Here is a 19,144-nt window from a genome sequence, read left to right as displayed (position 1 = left end):
AAATGTAACAGTAGTCGACTGTCTTCAGCTTGCCTTTAGCCTGCATCCTCCCAATCCCACAATTCCCTGCACATGTGATGTCAATAAGGAAAGGAACATCACATTGCAATGCATTGTGGGTTTTGTAGTTTCTGTAAGCTGTGGAGAAGTTGTTACCAATTGTACCATCAATGTTTTATTCCCTCCTCCACTGCCAGGATTTCAAATTATGCAGAAAGGGCTTTTTTTTTGAAAAAAAATATTATAGTGATAGTATATAAGGAGTTTCTGTGTTGTGTGGGGCTGTTTAATTTTGGTTTAGAAGCCGGAGTTTCCCTTTAATCATAATGTAGGCAGGCGTAAGCACAGACAGCTTGTCAAAAAAACTACACCTCTGTCCAGAGTGCATAGGTGCTAGTGAAACATATCTCATTGATAAACCCCTGACCATCAAGTAAGCAATCCTTAATGGTGGGAATGCCTACTCACCAGAACATAATGGAGAAAAGCACAACAAAAGGTACATTTAGTGATAATTGTAAAACTCAGTAGATCCGCCTTAAAGAGAGTAAGTAAGTACTGCAGAAAGTGAACTTGGTCTCTGAAGTAGGTAAGAGGATTTCAGCTGCGACAAGTATGTCATCTATGCACACTGAACTATACATGGGGTTAGGTGGGGTTTCAGTTGATGAAATGAAGCCATGGCTTGGCAGGTCCAGCAGGGATGAAACTCTTCTCCCAACCTTCTTCACATACAACTTTATAATAATGTCCTTCAGGGACATGTTATTGCTTTGATTATTGCAGCACAAGGGTCTATTTTTGTGACATTTTATTTTAGTGTTGAAAGCATTTTAATTTGTATTTACAAACATTTATCTTTCAGAACCTAAATAAGCAAGCATTTGATCTAGCAAAGGTTCTTTTGAAAAGGACAGCACAAACAATTGAGCCATGCATTGCAAATGTAAGTACCTGCTAAAAGTCTCTGGACATTTCAGTATGGAAGTAGCTAAAATGTATATAGATGTTGTGGAATTGGAATATATAATAGTAATTAACCATGTTTTTTTTTAGAAAAGACTAATTAAAATGTGCTGTTACTTTTGGAGGCATGAAACATATACATCAATGATCAGTATCTGATCGGGTCTCATTCATATGTTCAGATACAGCTTGAAAGTTGCTGTTGCCCTTTATGTGAAATTAAAGGCGCTTTCGTTTTTATGGAGCGTTACCTATTGCCATTTTGTGCTCATACATATGTCAGCCAAAGACCTCATTGGATGGCACAGGTTTCCTCTGTGACCAGCTGTTAAAAGGCAAAACTTGTATCAGCCATATTCACCCTATGGCTTATTTGGTGATATAGTCAAAAGACTGGATCTTTCTTTGCATGACAAGATTAACTGAATCCTTGTCTGGAAACAAATCTAGGGGGTATATTTATCATGCTGTGTATTAAGTGGAGTGAAGCATTACTGGTGATGTTGCCCAGGGACCCAGGGCAATCAATCAGCAATTAGATTTCAACATTTAGAAAACCAAAGGAAAGCATCTGATTGGCTGCTGTGAGCAACATCACTCTTAATGTTTCATTCCACTTTTTACACAGCATGATAAATATACCCCTAGGTGTAGTAGGACCAATTTTGCTGTATCAGGTAGCAAATTTGGCCAGTCCATGATCAGTAGTAAAGACTTTTCATTGTGTCTTTAATTTTCTTTTTAGTTAAGCATTGGTTAGACCCCCCTTTAAAGGAAATATATACCTCCCTCCTTTTTGGCATGAGCTCATTCAGTTGGCCATATGTAGAAAAGCAAACACCATCTGAATTTCTAAAAATAAATGTGTGTTTTGTTTTTTGTTTTTTTAATACAAACATACCTGATTCCACAGAAAGGAAACCTTTCTGCAGAAAGGAAACTATGATGCACTGATGAACCTTTTCCAAACATCCTTTAGACTGGAAGTGTAGTGTAACCGCTTCCCCATTGATATTTAAATATAGAATAGTTCTAAAATGGCACTTATTGGACATTTTTATATTGTATTTGATTGTTTGTTATTGACAAGTAATGGTTTTCTCTTGATTTTTAGTTTTTTAACCAGGTTTTAGTTTTGGGTAAATCGTCAGTGAGTGACTTGTCGGAGCATGTGTTTGATCTCATACAGGAGTTATTTGCTATAGATCCTCAGTTATTGCTCTCCGTTATGCCTCAACTGGAATTTAAGCTGAAGGTGAGACCCTTTATATGAATATATTGTCTATTTCAAATGTTGCCTAGCATAAATAAATATTGCTAGAGGGGAGTAGCTTTTCAAATTATTTTGGGAATGTTCCAATTTCATAGTTTTTGGATTCATCTGAAAACCAAATCCTCCACAAAAGATTTTACCAAATACCAAACCACACTGAACCCTAATGTATATATTTAAACTTGAGAAAAATAAAAAAAAATGTACCAGTTGTGAAAAAAATTGTTGCATTCAGTTGTCCAGAGTTTTAAAGGGAAAATAAAACTCAGCATGAGCTGACATGCTCTCTTCCAGTTGGAATTACATGAAAAAGGTGAATAAACACTATCTAACTTCCAGAAATAAATAAAGTCAGTATCGCTGACTTGTACAAACCTTTTCCCCCTATTAGGTTTATTCCCTTCTTGTTCCATTGTAAAGTTGTGGATTTTGGGACTTGAAGTCCAGCTGCTTTTTGGACAGTCTGTGCACTATTCCTATGGAAAGCAGAGGCACTCAAGTCCCACAATCTATCACTTCATTGTTCAGGAAGGTGAGGGAGGGGTTGAATGAATCTGTCAGCCTAAGAGGGTAGGGAAATATTTCTTATGTGTCAGCCCATTATGTTCTGCCCATTATAGGGGCTGTTCACCTTTAAATTAACTTTTTTTTAATAGGTAAAGGTTTTATTAATTTTAGACATAAAAACATAACAGGAAGCCTTGTCCACTTAGTCCTGCCTCCCACCATGGACTCCAGATTTTTTCAAATCTTTTTTGAGAACCTCTAACTAATAAGAGGTAAGGTCTTGTTCACCAGTTATAAAGTTTTGTACCGTGGGGGATTTGGGCCCTATCCTTGCATAATACAGGAGTGTTCTATATCTGGTTCTTTTTTTCTTTCAAAGAGTAACGATGGTGAGGAAAGATTAGCAGTTGTACGACTTCTTGCCAAGTTGTTTGGTTCCAAAGATTCTGATTTGGCAACACAAAACCGCCCATTATGGCAGTGCTTTCTTGGAAGGTGAGTGTCTTTTTTGTGCTGCTAAAAAATATGGTGCAATAAAGGCCACTTTCATGCCTCCATTTCTAAGGTTAAGACTATATTTCAGTGCATAAATAGATCCGTCCTACTCCCATATTGGTGTTCTCCCCTAAAAAATGCATCCAGAAAGAGGCAGCCACTGTAGTAGAACAGGTTACAGAAGCCAATAGGGCAGTGCACCTGGTATAAGTGCCATGGGGAGAACGCTGCAGTTGGACTCGCACAGTTCCTTCACAACAACATTTTTTTTCCCCTTAACATTTTCCTTTCCACATATTAATTAATTAATAGCACTAAAGTGTATGCAATATGTTATTCCCAAGACTGCGTTTATGCACCCTTTTCTAAATACATACTTTAACACTGGCCAGTGTTAATGTATTTAGAAAAGGGTGCATAAACGCTATCTGAACTTCCAGATACAAATGTAAATATATATATTTTTTTTTACACAAGCACACTCAATTCCTCAGATTGAAAAGAAACCATGGTGCCCATTTCCCAAGCTTCCCTTAGACTCGGTGTTGGGCAGCACCTTCTAGCCTTGTTCCAATATGAAGTCATGGCTTCTGGGACTTTACAGAGAATTTGTGCACCACCCTCTACAAAAAACAGATGGCCTTCAATTACCAGAATCCATCACTTCACAGTGGTGAACAAGGTGACAAGGAAAGGGTTGCATTAAACTGTTACCCAAAGGGCCTGGGCACATGGAGCATTTGGTCTGCTTCTCTTAGAGTCTTTTCTTCAAGCTGAGAGAAGAGGATCCCATTCCCCATCACAACTCAAATGGCGAAAGCAGGTGTTTTCAGGCTGACCTCTGCTTTATATACCTGCACTCAGGAAGAAGCAATATTTTCAGTAGATATAAGGGTGCTTAGGGAGCGTTTTTTGGGGGTTTTTTTTAGGGTAACATGTTTTCCATTAAATCTATGGAATCAGATTTGTCTGTGTAAAAATATATTTTCAGTTCAGTTTTGGTATCCCTTTGAAGCCATGTCATGACTATTTTGTACGCGGGATTGGATCTCTTGCTTACAATTTTATTTGTACTAATAGGTTCAATGATATTCATGTCCCTGTGAGATTAGAAAGTGTGAAGTTTGCCAGCCATTGTTTAATGAACCATCCCGACCTAGCTAAGGATCTCACTGGTAAGTTTGCTTGTCACAAATACAGGTGTGAGTTATAAAGTAGCAGAATGCCTAACTATTGTGCTTGCATCTGGTCTTTCTTTATATATGTTTTAAACGTGTATTTATAAATTGGCAACAAATTACACAACGCTGTACAATAGAAGGGTGTGTATACCGAACATACAGAACATACAAAAAAAATGACCAATGACAAGTAGTTTGTATCAACTACCAGGCTTTTTAATCCATAAGATCTCCTGTAGGTTTGAGGCACTAGTGATTAATCTTTTCTTTCTTTCCAGAATTCCTGAAGGTGAGATCACATGACCCTGAAGAAGCAATTAGGCATGATGTTATTGTTACCATCATTACAGCTGCAAAAAAAGATCTTTTTTTAGTAAATGATCAGCTGCTTGGCTTTGTTCGTGAGAGAACATTGGATAAAAGGGTAGGAAATAATTACATTTCTACTGTATTTTATATATTTGAAAGTACAATTATTTCTCTACTTAAAGGGGTAGTTCACCTTTAAATTGGCTTATAGTATGTTGTAGACATTAAAATTCGGAGACAATTTTACCATTGGTATTCATGTTTTTTGTTATAGGGGTTTTTTTTTTGTTCTGGATGATATAAAAGAAAAAGGTTTGCGTTTCATGTTTAATTTGCAAATGACTTGTGGGGTCGACAGGTCCCCTTTAAAGTTAAACCACACCTTTGTGTCATGTCGGGCAATGTCTGCCTTGGAACAAACAGTGCTTACATATTACAAATAATAATAAGTATCTTTATTAGGTATTTATAGTAATGATTTCCTTTTATAGTCAGTATTTTAGTGAATCTGAAGTATTAGTCTACTCTAGGCCTGGAGTTAACATTAATACACTGGGGTATATTTATGAAAGAGTGAAGTTAGAGCTCGCTACAGTCCACTAGAGTTAAATTTCACCACCCTCCATTTATTTCTATGGTATTTTTAAAGGCATATTTATCAGAGGGTGAACTTGCACTCATTGATTAAAAACCCCACAAAATTGAATGGAGAGTGATGGAAATTAACTGTGGCGAGCTCTAACTTCACTCTGATAACGATACGCCTTTATGTCAGGGCTATCCAGCTGGAGACCTGAGGGCTGGATGTGGCCCTCCAAAGGATTTTTATGGCCCCCAGTCTGCGATAGAGGCTTCTTAGACTTCACTGTGTGAAATCCATTTTTTTAATTTAATCTGGCCTTCCAACATGCTGTATAAGATATAATTGGCCCATTGCATGTAATAAGTTGGATAACACTACATTATGTGAATTTAGTCGTGTATGTGATTTTTCTTCAAGGATAACACTGCATTAATAAATTGCTCGTTACCCACAACGTGTTTTTCTTATTTTTTAGTGGCGAGTTAGGAAAGAAGCCATGATGGGTCTTGCTCAGCTGTATAAAAAGTATTGCCTGCATGGTGAAGGTGGGAAGGACGCTGCTGAGAAAGTCAGCTGGATAAAGGATAAACTTCTACATATATACTATCAAAATAGCATTGATGACAAGTAAGTCAAAGCCTTCTGCTGAGAATTAAAGGAGTCCTTACCATTTCCTTCCCATATATGCATTTCTGCTATGAGAACTCTGTAGTATAGAATGGCGATTACATCAGGCTGACTGCTTGCCATTGGCAGTTTTTATCTATTTTGACAGTCACTGCCATCTTTGTAGCAGGCAGTGTCTGACACAATTACCTTTATTACTCCCCATAGGACAAAGGAGCAATAAGCAGCCAGCACACAAATGTGGTGCAAAGTGGGGAAAAGCCACTGTGCATGTTGCGTCGAACACAGGGACACACCTGACAAAGGGGACGCCACTGAAGTGTTGTGTTCAGCAAACATGGGCTTGTCCCCTCTGTAGCAAATCCATGTGCTGACTATTTATTGTTACCAGAATACCTGTGGGGTGCCGTTTCCCTATCTAAGGAGAGGCCAGGTGTGCATGTGAGCTTTGTTCCCAATGGGACAAGCCTCAGAAGTGTCAGCTGAGACAACTGCTCACCAACACTTAATGGTTTCCCAGCAACACAAGCACATCACTTGGGAAACCCTGGTTTACAGCCTGCATTACCTGCACTGTATTGACACAGACAAGAAAATTTCAACCTCATGTACGTGTGATTCCCTTACAGCCCAAAGTTGCCTTATAAACACAAAGATGCACTTTACAACCATTTTTAAAACAACTGAAATGGTGGGTGGGCATATCAGTTTGTCTCAGTTTGACTGCTTCAAGCTATCAGTGATTTGTTTTTTGTAGCCTGTATTGATCCTTATCATCAAAATCATGTGTTTGGGGAAAACCAAAAAGGGGCAAATGCTCTATGTACACTAAGTTATTATTGTCCTGCTACATCAAATATTTTTGGCAAAAACAGTCTTAAAATTGCCATACACTACAAAGCCTAGCTGCCAACTTGGTCTCTGACTGGCTCGGCCGGCTATATGCCTTTGTATGGGCAAGAGGGATTCCTTGACTGAGATCTAATCAGGGTTTTTAAAGGCAATAAATCCCCTCTGGTGTGATTCTGTGGGTGTGGTCCTTGGCAACTGGGTCTCCCCTGTAAAATCAAATTGTTGGCTAAATAATTAAATTGGTTTCGATAAATGGGATGACCTGTCCTCGCTATCAATCTTCTTATACTATAGATACAGACTGATTCAACTCTGTTTTGTGCACAGGGTATATTATTACCCAGCTAAACTGCATCAATTATTTCCCACACCCCCATCAAATTGCACCAGGTGCCACACACACAACAAGCTTCTCTTATTCACATGGTGTGCGAGTGTACAGCTCTGACACCATTTTGGATATATATTTTCAATACCCTGGACACAATCCTTGAGGCGCTGCTCCTTAGAACACTATGAGTATCTCTATTTGGCATTAAACTAAATGTGATATTTATGTTTTCTCAATGTACCTTTATTAGGGAAGTATGTTTTTGGCCAAAAAACTTATCGCACATAAATGGAAAGGCGATTAAGCACTTATGTGCACTCAAAAACCTTATACAAAACTAGGGGATGTATATTGTCCACTGGGGGACTTGAATTTAATTGAATCACCCCCTGAGGTAAAGGGTAGGTGCAATGGGGTCTTACTACTCAGTCACATTGTTCACTGGGGGACTTGAATTTAATTGAATCACCCCCTGAGGTAAAGGGTAGGTGCAATAGGGTCTTACTACTCAGTCACATTGTCCACTGGGGGATTTGATTTTAATTGCACTACAGATTTATATTGTTAATAGGCAGTGTAGGACTCACTTAAAATGAGGGGCCTTGACGTGGCACGTGAGCTTACATATTTTGGCCAAAGTGTGGTACTAACACCTCATCTTTTGTAAAAATTATTTTTAAAGGCAACCTAAGCGCTGGCAATTTTTCTCCTATTTCTCCGATGTACAAAGGAGTATCAGAAAATTTGGGATAAGTGGATGGATTGGCTCACATGAAAAGCAAAGGTGTAATATACTAGTTGGGGTATGGTCCCTGTCAATATAAGGCTGATTACTTATGTATCTAATATTTCTACTTGTACTATATCCTCGCCCTCTGGACATACTTTCTGTGAATGCCTTTAACAAGCACTGTATATAACTGCTGCTGTAACTGACTCTTCAATTAAAATTGCTTGAATGAGCAATGATGCCACTAGATGATACCTATGTAAATCCAGCAGCAAAGCTGAAAGTACTGAGGGCGATTGCAGACAGGAAGCGACTTCACTTCCGCAAATGAAAGCAGCACATGGATCTCATGTATACTTATGCTAGGCTTGAATTAGCTAACACACCCCAAACAGGAAGCTGTGTTTGTATTTTTTTATTGTGTAGAAAGTCATTAACATCAGTGATTGTTGAGTTTTTGTTTTTGAGTGCACCTGTATTTCCAAGAGCATGCAGAGTACTGGTTTAGCTTGATAGCAGTTTATTACAGGCATCTGTTCTTTCATATAAATCCTCATTATTTTTCACTTCTACAGGTTACTTGTAGAGAAAATCTTTGCTCAGTTTCTTGTCCCTCACAATCTAGAAACTGAAGAAAGGATGAAGTGTTTGTACTATTTGTATGCTAGCCTGGATCCCAATGCAGTAAAGTAAGTACAAAGCAAAAGCAACATACTTGGGGATAATAGTAAGCTGGTGCTGTTAAATATTTTGCATATAGTGTGCTGGTTTTTTCACTTACTATGTGTTTGATGCTGTAATTATATCAAAAGGATGATGTACCTTGCTATACACAGTGTTTTTCCATGACCATATGTAAAGGTTTTTTTGTTTTGTTCCATTTTTGCATTATTTAACATCAGTTTGTAATCACATTGGTTATCTGCTTACTCGAGTCCTACTGGCCCTAGAAACTAGTCAGTGATTTACATGAGAAACTGGAAAATGAATCTGAGAAGATAATTATTTACAAAATTATAGTGCCAGTAAAAATCTAGCCTCCCGGTCATTCTGCAGTCTTATTTGCCATTTCAGCAACCAAATTGCAAGTTGGAGAGAGAAAGAATTGGAAGGGAAATAACTAATAGAAATATGACAAATGAAAAATAATTCATTAAGAATCAATATAAGATCTCCTACCAACTATACACAACACCCTAGAAAGCAATTGACAACTCTTATCCCAGATATGGGGCACCCACTGCTAACGGATTTTTTTTCTTCACATAAAATGGGCCTGCCCAGTGATATTAAACTTCTGCTGCCAAGTGGCAGACTCCCTAGCAAAAGAACTGGGTTTTCTTCATGTCATCTCTGCCACTGTATGTCTGCTTTGGGTGTCTGGTGATTGCATGTCTAATAATTATGCAAGGATATGGATGTGTGCTGCTTTATTTTATGCTAGAAAATGTATTGGGTGGGGCCACATTACCATTAATTAAGCACACTCAAGTTTAAGGGATCTCTGTTAAATATCCCAATGCATGGAGTCCCTGGTGGTAAACAGGTCTGGGGGAAATTATTGAAATAGGGGTTACACTACTCAATAAATAAGGATTGTACCTAGAATAGCTCCTGTATTCACCTATACATGTTTCGTATTGTACTTCCTAAACCTTACATCCAATGACACACAGTTGTTATTGTAACTGTTTATTCTGTAATGGAAAACATAAAAAAAATACATTAAGAATTGTGTTCTTATTAGCAGATGCTTTCAAGACCTTTGCAGCAAAGCACGCTTTAAACATATGTGCTTTTATTTCTTTATACTAAAAATGTATTTTAACTGGTAATGTTGTTTCTCTTACCTTGTAGAGCGTTGAATGAGATGTGGAAGTGCCAGAATATGTTGCGAAGTCAAGTAAGGGAGCTTTTGGATTTACACAAGCAACCCACTGTAAGTATATGGAAAGTCTCTTGTTATTTGCAATCTGGTTTGAAGCCAATGTCTCAAACATTCACTATTGTAGCCATGCAAAATATTTGTGCTTTGTATTCTGGTTGGTTATTTTAAGACAGTTTATTGGGACAATGAAGTTGAAAGGGCCACTTACATTTTAGTTTTTCTTTTTCTGTTTGTCTATTGAAAATATTTATAAGTATAAAATACTAAAATACTAGTATTGGCATCCCTTGTTGTTTTCAACTTGCCTAGACTGCCAGATCTCAGAGGTGCTTGCCACACACATCACTTCCTATAGGTTTTTTTTGTTTTTTATAAATGATCCCTAACACAAAGGCAGAAGTGGCCCTGGTTTTAAAACTTTGATTTCATTTGGTAGCATAACACAAACTGTGTCATTATGGAACTCTTCATAACCTGGGCAGCTCCCAAGGGTTTCTCATAGTCTGTTCAGAGACATACCACAAACCTGTAAGTGTTATTAAATAAGATGTATAAAATAGCAGCATATTTCATAGTCAAATATCCTATCAAACATACAAATTTCTTGCAAATATTGACCAAAACAAATGATCTAGAGGGCCCTGTTTTCAACAAAGATATAGAAATGTGGCCTTTGCTGTGCGTAGCATGTTTAATTCTAACTGGGAAGCCCTCTGCATTTACATAGTTACATAGGGTTTAAAAAAGACCAGTGTCCATCAAGGAGGGGCTGTGTAGAACTTCATCCATGCACAACATCTCCAGTCAGTAGCCCATGGCTATAAGAAGGGAGTGAAATGGTGGAATTGCATTTGTGCTGCAATCCTGCATGAATGTCCTGATAATCATCTACAGGGACAGTTCTTTCATGCATGGGCTAATCCATTATTTTATCCACTAGTGGAATCATACAGCAGTCCTGTGGAGGATCACTGAGGGAGAACAGCATCAATGTTCTAAGGTGGTCCTCATCCAGTGGGATTTTCTCTGATAGATATCTGGAGACTCTCAGGCAGATACCCTGTAAACAGATAGCTAAGCTGGTGACAGTTTGGAGGGGCAAAATTGCAAGCTTTTATCGACCCATGCATTGCCAGATTATGTTACATAGTTACATAGGGTTGAAAAAAGACCAGAGTCCATCAAGTTCAACCCATCCAAGTAAACCCAGCACACCTAACCCACACCTACCAATCTATACACTCACATACATAAACTATAAATACAACCACTAGTACTAACTGTAGATATTAGTATCACAATAGCCTTGTATATTCTGATTGTTCAAGAACTCATCCAGGCCCCTCTTAAAGGCATTAACAGAATCTGCCATTACCACATCTCTAGGAAGGGCATTCCACAATCTTGTTCTAATTCCCTTATTTATAGTGCAGAAGGGATAATCACCACACAAGGAGGTATGCACACTTATGGCAATTGTACAGTCAGAACTAATCCTATTGGGATTATTTAATGTTTGCAGAATTTTTCAGTAGACCTAAGGTATGGAGATACAAATTATGGAAAGAATGAGTATCTGGAAAATGCCAGGTCCCGAGCATTCTGTATAACAGGTTCCATACCTGTGTGTAAAGCACTAGATATGATTACGGTTTTTATTGCATGTGTAGAATTAACACTTGATTGACACTGACACACCTTTGTCACATTTTACTTTGTTTCCAGTGTCTCCATTAAATATGTGTTTCACTGCTTTAATTATTTAAACGTTTGTTTTTTCCTCAGTCAGAAGCGAACACCACTGCCATGTTTGCAAAGCTGATGACTATTGCAAGTGAGTCATTTTTTGCATAATTTTCTACTGCCTGACTATGTGAATAAACCATTCTGTGAACTTAACTTATTGTGTTGCCTGTGGGGTTTATTTAGGGGCAGTAATTTTCTGTTATTAGCATACCTAGTAAATAGGTGGATTTTATTTGTGCAATTTTTGTTTTTGTGTTCTGTATTTCACGTCATGAAAGGCTTTAGTTTGCACTTGCCTGAGAAATTGGCATGGCCGCCATCAGAAACTTTAGGGCCTCGTACAAGTTGTTTATATGGGGCCCTGATGAACACAAGTGCACAGTACCACGCCCCTTGTGTGCGCAAGACATTTAAAAAAAAATTACAAACATACTATACCAAACGACAAACAGGTGTCTTCCAGTGCCTCATGGTACCCTTCCTCCGCTCTCCTAACGCGTTTCGCACCATTGGGTGCTTCATCAGAAGCACCCAACAACTGTTAATCTATAATAAGCAGTTCATATAAAAAGTTTCATTGATTAATAAGTAATTAAGTTTATAGTTGGGGGGCAGTGGAGTTTGCCCTCACTTTAACCTCTTCCCGTCTACCGGCCCCTGCTCTGTGCTGTCCTAGCTTGATATAAAAAGTTATGTATCTTTCTGCATAAGTTACCTAAACTGCGTAACTTTGGGACCTAATAACTAGTCTGTCATAGTTCATAAAAATAGTAAAAATGATTGTCAGTATTTTAATTTTGGGTCAGTGGAATTAATACATAAGTTGCATATGTTTTTTGAAAGTAGCATAAGCTTATTAAAATAAACGTAGGGGCCCGGTGATGTTGATGTAATGCCAAATAGAGCAGTCCTTTTGTGGACTGGAACAGTAGCGTGCATTAAAACAACTGCAGTACGTGTTTTTTTTTTTTGTTTTGTTTTTTTTGCTGTTGAATCTTCATGCTGGTTTACTTTTTCATTTCCCAGAAAACTTGCCAGATCCAGGAAAAGCACAAGATTTCGTGAAAAAATTCAATCAAGTCTTGGGGGAAGATGAGAAGCTTAGGTCTCAGCTGGAAGTTTTAATTAGTCCATCATGTTCATGTAAACAGGCAGATGTGTGTGTGGTAAGGCAAACCCTTCATAATACAAGTAGTGGTCAGGTTAATGCTAATGTCTTGAAGAATGTCCATGTTTTGACTTGAATACCTTCTCTTTCAACCACACTACTTTTTAGCCACAGGCTGCAGCGGGGCTCTGTACATACTTTTTGCAGGCACCAAGGGCAGAGCTGGCCTACACCCACCAATGCTGTTCTCTGCTGCACCCAATTGTTTTTGTATCAAGAGCAAGTTGCAGAGTTGCAATAAAAACTGTGCCTTAAAAAAATAACCTGTATAATGTAACAAGGTAAATATATTTCTCCATCAACTTGGGGAACAGAGAAACAATTGGGTATAGCTGGTTCCACTAGGAGGCAGGACACAAACAAAAGTAAAAAGTAGCTCCTCCTCCACTGACTATTCACCCAGACAGGTAAAGACAGTATCAGTTTTCGTTGTGGCCTAGAGGAGATAAGGGGTGTTTGTTTGTTATTTCAGAATGTATTTCCCTTTCTGGATGCAATGTGTTTTTTTTGTTCTGCACACGTTGTCATGGCATATAGTTGGTTACTTCTGTGTTTTTAGTTATCCAGTTTATTTTCTATTACAGGTATGGCATCTGTTATCTAGAAAGTTCTGAACTATGGGCTGCCTCCCATAGACACTATTTTAATCAAATACAGGTATGGGACCCATTATCCAAAATGCTCAGGACCTGGGGATTTCCAGATAAGGGATCTTTTCATAATTTGGATCTCCATACCTTAAGTCAACTAAAAGATTATTTACACATCAAATAAACCCATTTGCAGTGTTTTGCTTCCAATAAGGATTCATTGTGTCTTAGTTAGGATCAAGTACAAGGTACTGTTTTATTATTACAGAGAAAAAGGAAATTATTTTAAAAAATAGAATTAGTTGCTTATAATAGAGTCTGTTGGAGTCTATTAGCCTTCCCGTAGTTCGTAACTTTCTGGATAACGAGTTTCCGAATAACGGATCCCATACCTGTAATTTACAGTTTTAAAAGTATTTTCCTTTTCCTGTAATTATAAAACCTTGTACTTGAACCCAACCAAGATATATTTAATCCTGATTGGTGGGAAAAAAAATCCTATTGGGTTTATTTAACTTTTAAATATTTTTTAACAGCCAAAGTATGGTGATCCAAATTACAGAAAGACCCCTTATTGGGAAATCTCTAGCATTCTGGATAACAGGTCCCATACTGGCCTCCTGGATCAGAATTACGGAAAGTCTCATTATCCAAAAAAAAACAAAAAAAACCCCAAGGTCTCAAGCATTCTGGATAACAGATCCCATGTTGGCCTCCTGTATCTCTGGTAAAAAAAACTGATGCTGGCTCTGCCCGCCTGGGGGTATGACAGGCACAGGAGGAGCTAGTTTTCATCTTTGGTTGTTTTCCTGCCTCCTGGTAGAACCAGCTATACTCTGCTCTTCCTGCGTGTCCCAAGTGCCAAATCTGGCACATTGCCATAAATATAATCAACAACTCAGATATTTGCATAATTTCACATAACCGAATCTTAGAGTCATTTTAGTCATTTAAATTCCCCTCTCCAGAAAATAAATTGAAAATCACAAAAACCTAAGAAAAAATAAGAAATGTTTACTGCACCTGGTGCTTGCAGAATACAGCATTGATTTCAGTAGGAAAAAGCTATGGGCTGTACTCTTAGCATTAGTGAGATTGTAAGGTACATTATGATGGAACAAATAAGGGTATTTTGTATTCAGATCCTGCTTTTCATTATACAATTACACACAAAGATTAGGTTGCCCCAAAAAGGTTAAAAAAAAAAACTCATCTTGCATAAATGTCTTCTTATATATTGAACTAGTACTAGTACATGCATGAAATCTAGATTATTTTCTAGAATTGGACACTTTTGTCATGTAAGTTTTCCTATTTTTGATGCTAATATTTTTATTGCAGAGGGATATAGCTCGTAAGCTTGCAAATCCCAAGCAACCTACAAATCCTTTCCTGGAAATGGTCAAGTTCTTACTGGAAAGAATTGCTCCGGTGCATATAGATTCAGAAGCTATCAGGTACAGTCTCTCCTTGTATTCTCTGTTTTTAAGAAAATTGCAGTCCCTTCGTGCTTGCATAGGCTGGTTGCTAGGGTAATTTCAACTGAAATTGTGAATTGTAGAGCTGCTAAACAAAAATCAAAAACCACAGAATTTCTACATCATACTTACAGTTAATTTTAAGGTGAACAACCCTTTTAAGGGTTTATCAATGACCTGACTTTAAAAACTCTAATTTGAGACAGTTGGGGAATTCACAGTTTGTATAAATGTACTTTAATGCAGTTGCTGCAAAAGCTTATATCAAGCTTTTTTTCTACAATTTATCTATGTGCATATACTGTAAATGTGAGCTGGTGAGGCCTAGACTGGCCCATCCTTTGGTTATCCTGTAGGTGTGGCTTTCCACAGGGATACTGATACCTCCTCCTGTTGCTGGGGGCTGGCACATTATGCTTCCATTTTAAATTATAATTCACCAGAAGCTGTACTGGAAGGTTGGGGATGGAATGGAAAAGAGGAGGGGGGACCTGGCACACACAATAGTGAGGAAGTATAGCTGTCACACAGACTTGGGAATAGAGACCTAGCCCTGAACTTAGGCAGTGGGAGAGGTGAGAGAGAGTTGGAACCTGAACATGAAAGAGAGAGAGCCATAAACTTGTGATAATAACCACCTATTATTCATGTTGGTATTTGCTTGATATGTTTCTTTCCAGTGCTCTAGTGAAGCTAATGAATAAGTCAATAGAAGGTACAGCTGATGATGAAGAGGAGGGTGTGAGCCCTGATTCTGCCATAAGGGCAGGTTTGGAACTGCTAAAGGTACGTTGTTAAGTAATTTCCTTGCTCAAAACACCAGTCATGTCAGAAAATTGAAAATACTGTGCTTTACTATATCCAGATGTGCAGACTAGTGTTGTATATGTTCCCATATATTTGTGTGTGTTTGTCTCCACTGGATTTAAACCCCTGACAATTATGAAAAAGCTGGATGCACAGGTCAAAATATTAATATACTGTAAATAGTAATTGTACCAGCACTCCCTTTTCTTGTATAAAAAGTGTGAATTCCATTCTATCAAGTTACACAATGCAAAAAATACATTTAATCCTCAGCTTTTCCATTAGACATATTTTGAAGTAAAGGTAAACCATAGCAGCCGTCTACTATAACAGGAAACTGCTGCTCTTGAAACATTGTTCAGGGTTTTGCTTGCCGTTCGTTCTCTTGTTGTAGACTGTTAATGTTTATTTATAGAAAGTCTCATTTGATAACATGAATGGCGCACATAGTACATATTATCTCTTAACCTTCCATGGCATATATATATTTTTTTTTTTTCAGGTACTTTCCTTCACCCACCCTACCTCATTTCATTCTGCTGAAACATATGAATCCTTCCTTCAGTGCCTCCGTATGGAAGATGATAAAGTAGCTGAAGCAGCTATCCAGATCTTTAGAAACACAGGGCACAAAATTGAGACTGACCTGCCACAGATTAGATCGTAAGTTTCCTTTTGCTGCCACGAGAAACAAAGCCCATGATAATCACTCAAGTCATTTAGTTGTTTAGGTGTTTGTAGCACTGAGTACTACTGTACAGCTTCAGTTATGTCCCTCAATTCTTATCCCAGTGAGACCCCAGCATAAGAGAGGGTGCAGACAGGTTCCCAGAGTGCTGCACCATTTTAGGGGTGCTCATATTGTTAGGTTAAACAAGCTTGAATCTCCATGAGCTTGTTTTGAGTCCATTTGGAGCAACCCACTTTATAGCCACTCTGGGACTGCCCATCAAACTTTCCTTTCCAGCTTTACTTTGATAGCTGCATATCTCCACCCAAATACAGCTTTTTGAAAAGTAAACATAATTTCAATTAAATTTGCAATATACATCAATTGATTGTTTTTAATGTAATATGGTTTTGAAACGGTTACCTAAGCCTGCTCCCCTGATCTCCTGCTGATCTGGCTGACTACTTTGAGACTCAAAAAAATGTAACCACAGTCAACTGTCCTCAGCCTGCCTTAGGGTGAAGACAGGCTCTTTAACAAATTTTGTTTTTGAAGCCTGAGTTCCCCTTTAAGTATTAGTATGAGTTCAAAGGAACTGTAACATCACTTTTTAACATTTGAAGTATCTTTTCTAAATACTTTTGTTAGGAAATTTACCTTACCATTACTTTATTGAGCTCAGGTAGCAGATCGCATAGTAGAAAGACAAAAAGGCAACAGCAGCCCACATTTGATATTCATATTGTAGATTTTGGGCCTTTAAACATGGGCAATTTTTTCATGTATATGAATTACTAGAAAATGGTTTTGTAATTCACTTGCAGTCCATTCACAAAAGACAAGGGCTATTTTGATCATTTTGGCATTTGGCAAGACTTTCAAATTGTTCTACCTGCCACTGGCCAGTTGCACCAAATTCTGATTTTGGTAAACTGCAGTTTCTATGAATAATCAATAATCAAAGTTGGTTTTTTCTCTGTTATTAGCGCACTTATCCCAATATTGCACCAAAAAGCCAAAAGAGGAACCCCGCACCAAGCAAAGCAAGCTGTGCACTGCATCCATTCTATATTTTCCAACAAGGAAGTGCAGCTGGCTCAAATATTTGAGGTAACAATTTCTTTATTCTAGACAGGTTATTGTATTGACTAGAAAATTGGAATGCTGTTTATCTTGTATTGCACAGAAAAACCTTCCTTTATCAATCTTTATCTCTTGAGTAATTTAACAACCGCATTTTCAAAAACAGAATGATTTTTTTTTTTTTGTCTTCAGTACTATCTAAGCTAATATCAAATGCAGGGTGCAGGCTTATTAGGGCGAATGCAAGTCCATCAGAAATTATTTGTTTAAATAGGAAACTGCTAAAGGGATAGACAATGCTGTATTCTGAAATCAATCAGGGACCAGACAAAAGGTGTTGGACCTTCATGGGGGGAGTTGTTTGGCAAAAATGTAATATATAAACGCTGGATTGGGCAGATGTCTAACATAATAGCCAGAACACTACTTCCTGCTTTCAAGAAGCAGTCTATCTATTGTACCTAGTTTCATTTTTCATAATTTGTCACTCTGGGCTAATAAAGATCATTATCTTTAAAAATGGCCCCTTTATTGGAGCTCCCTATAGATCTTTTGAGGGAATTTCTCAATAAATTAGCCCGAAACACATCATTTTTTATTTTATTTTTTTTAACACGTTCCTTCAGATGAGTATAACTCACTGACACACATTCAGGTTCAGATTCAGTTTGGAATTTTTAGCAGCATGTTAGAAAGTTGTAGAAGATAATAGGTTATATTTTATCTTTTAATTGGTGTGTTCATTGTCTGCTCTCTTCCAGCCCCTCAGTAGAAGCTTAAACGCAGATGTACCAGAACAGCTAGTTACACCTCTAGTCTCTCTGGGTCACATTTCTATGTTGGCTCCTGACCAATTTGCTTCTCCAATGAAATCTGTTGTGGCAAACTTCATTGTAAAGGATCTTCTTATGAACGACCGGGTATGTCTCCTTTCCACCCCAAACCCCCAATCCCTTGGTACTTAATTGAAATAATGATGTAACGTTAATGTAAATCTATTTTGTTTCTCAAATTTCTAGTCCAATGGTGACAAGAATGGCAAACTGTGGTGCCCAGATGAGGAAGTATCGCCAGAAGTTCTTGCTAAAGTAAGATTGTCCTCATTTCAGCCAAAATACCAGAAAGCCATATTGAAAGTAACACCAAAAAATAAGTGTTTAAAGTAATTCAAAAACTAAGTACTTTTAGCCTGCATTGGTAAGTTGTGTGTTTTCTTCTGGAATAATAACCCAGAACAAATTATCACATGCCTATGATCAAGTGCGATGACGCACAAAACGCATCCAGCTTAATAATTGTAATGGAGAAATAAAGTTTTTGGTTTTCAGAACATCCCTTTGGGTCCTTTTATGCGTAGAATTCCATTTGGTTCCATTTAGTTTCCTTTTTGCTTCTGGAACATTACAATAGTTTATATAAATTAGCTGCTGTGTAGCCATGGGGGGGGCAGCCATTCAAGCTGGAGAAAAGGCACAGGCTGCACAGCAGATAACAGATAAACTCTGTAGATGATTGTGTTTTATCTGTCATCTGCTATGCAACCTGTGACTTTTCACGTTTTGAATGGCTGCCCCCATTGCTACACAGCAGGGTATTTATATAAACTATAGTAGTCTTTCTGAAGCAAACACACAACTTTACCCAGTGCAGGGCAGCAGTACATTATAATTTCTTTGATACATTTTCATTTTTTGGTGTTACTGTTCCTTTAACATCAACTTGGGGGGCACAGGAACAGTATGGTATAGCCTCCACCAGTGCCTGTCCAAGCCACACAGACCCTGCTTTATCAGCATTAATTTGGCTGCCTCCGTTATATAAGGGCTGCGTGTCCTAGTGCCCCTGCCGTATAAATTAAGC

At 38.0% G+C, this 19,144-nt stretch overlaps 1 protein-coding gene across 6 annotated transcripts in view; it reads left to right on the top strand.

Annotated features, from left to right (window-relative positions):
* Window positions 1-19,144, top strand: part of pds5a (PDS5 cohesin associated factor A) — a 64,777-nt gene that overhangs the window by 32,138 nt on the left and 13,495 nt on the right. For all 6 annotated transcript variants that reach the window (XM_004910917.3, XM_002933454.4, XM_004910916.4 and 3 more), the window contains exons 7-22: window positions 866-946; window positions 2,081-2,221; window positions 3,126-3,241; window positions 4,322-4,416; window positions 4,701-4,846; window positions 5,790-5,941; window positions 8,430-8,543; window positions 9,712-9,793; window positions 11,528-11,576; window positions 12,515-12,654; window positions 14,588-14,703; window positions 15,405-15,510; window positions 16,034-16,194; window positions 17,188-17,311; window positions 18,046-18,204; window positions 18,304-18,372. In XM_004910917.3, coding sequence (XP_004910974.1) covers window positions 866-946; window positions 2,081-2,221; window positions 3,126-3,241; window positions 4,322-4,416; window positions 4,701-4,846; window positions 5,790-5,941; window positions 8,430-8,543; window positions 9,712-9,793; window positions 11,528-11,576; window positions 12,515-12,654; window positions 14,588-14,703; window positions 15,405-15,510; window positions 16,034-16,194; window positions 17,188-17,311; window positions 18,046-18,204; window positions 18,304-18,372 — 1,851 coding nt within the window. The remainder of the gene's footprint in view (window positions 1-865; window positions 947-2,080; window positions 2,222-3,125; window positions 3,242-4,321; window positions 4,417-4,700; window positions 4,847-5,789; window positions 5,942-8,429; window positions 8,544-9,711; window positions 9,794-11,527; window positions 11,577-12,514; window positions 12,655-14,587; window positions 14,704-15,404; window positions 15,511-16,033; window positions 16,195-17,187; window positions 17,312-18,045; window positions 18,205-18,303; window positions 18,373-19,144) is intronic.

This window comes from Xenopus tropicalis, chromosome 1, assembly GCF_000004195.4.
Source record: "Xenopus tropicalis strain Nigerian chromosome 1, UCB_Xtro_10.0, whole genome shotgun sequence".
Lineage (NCBI taxonomy): Eukaryota > Metazoa > Chordata > Amphibia > Anura > Pipidae > Xenopus > Xenopus tropicalis.
This window is presented reverse-complemented; position numbering and strand designations above follow the sequence as displayed.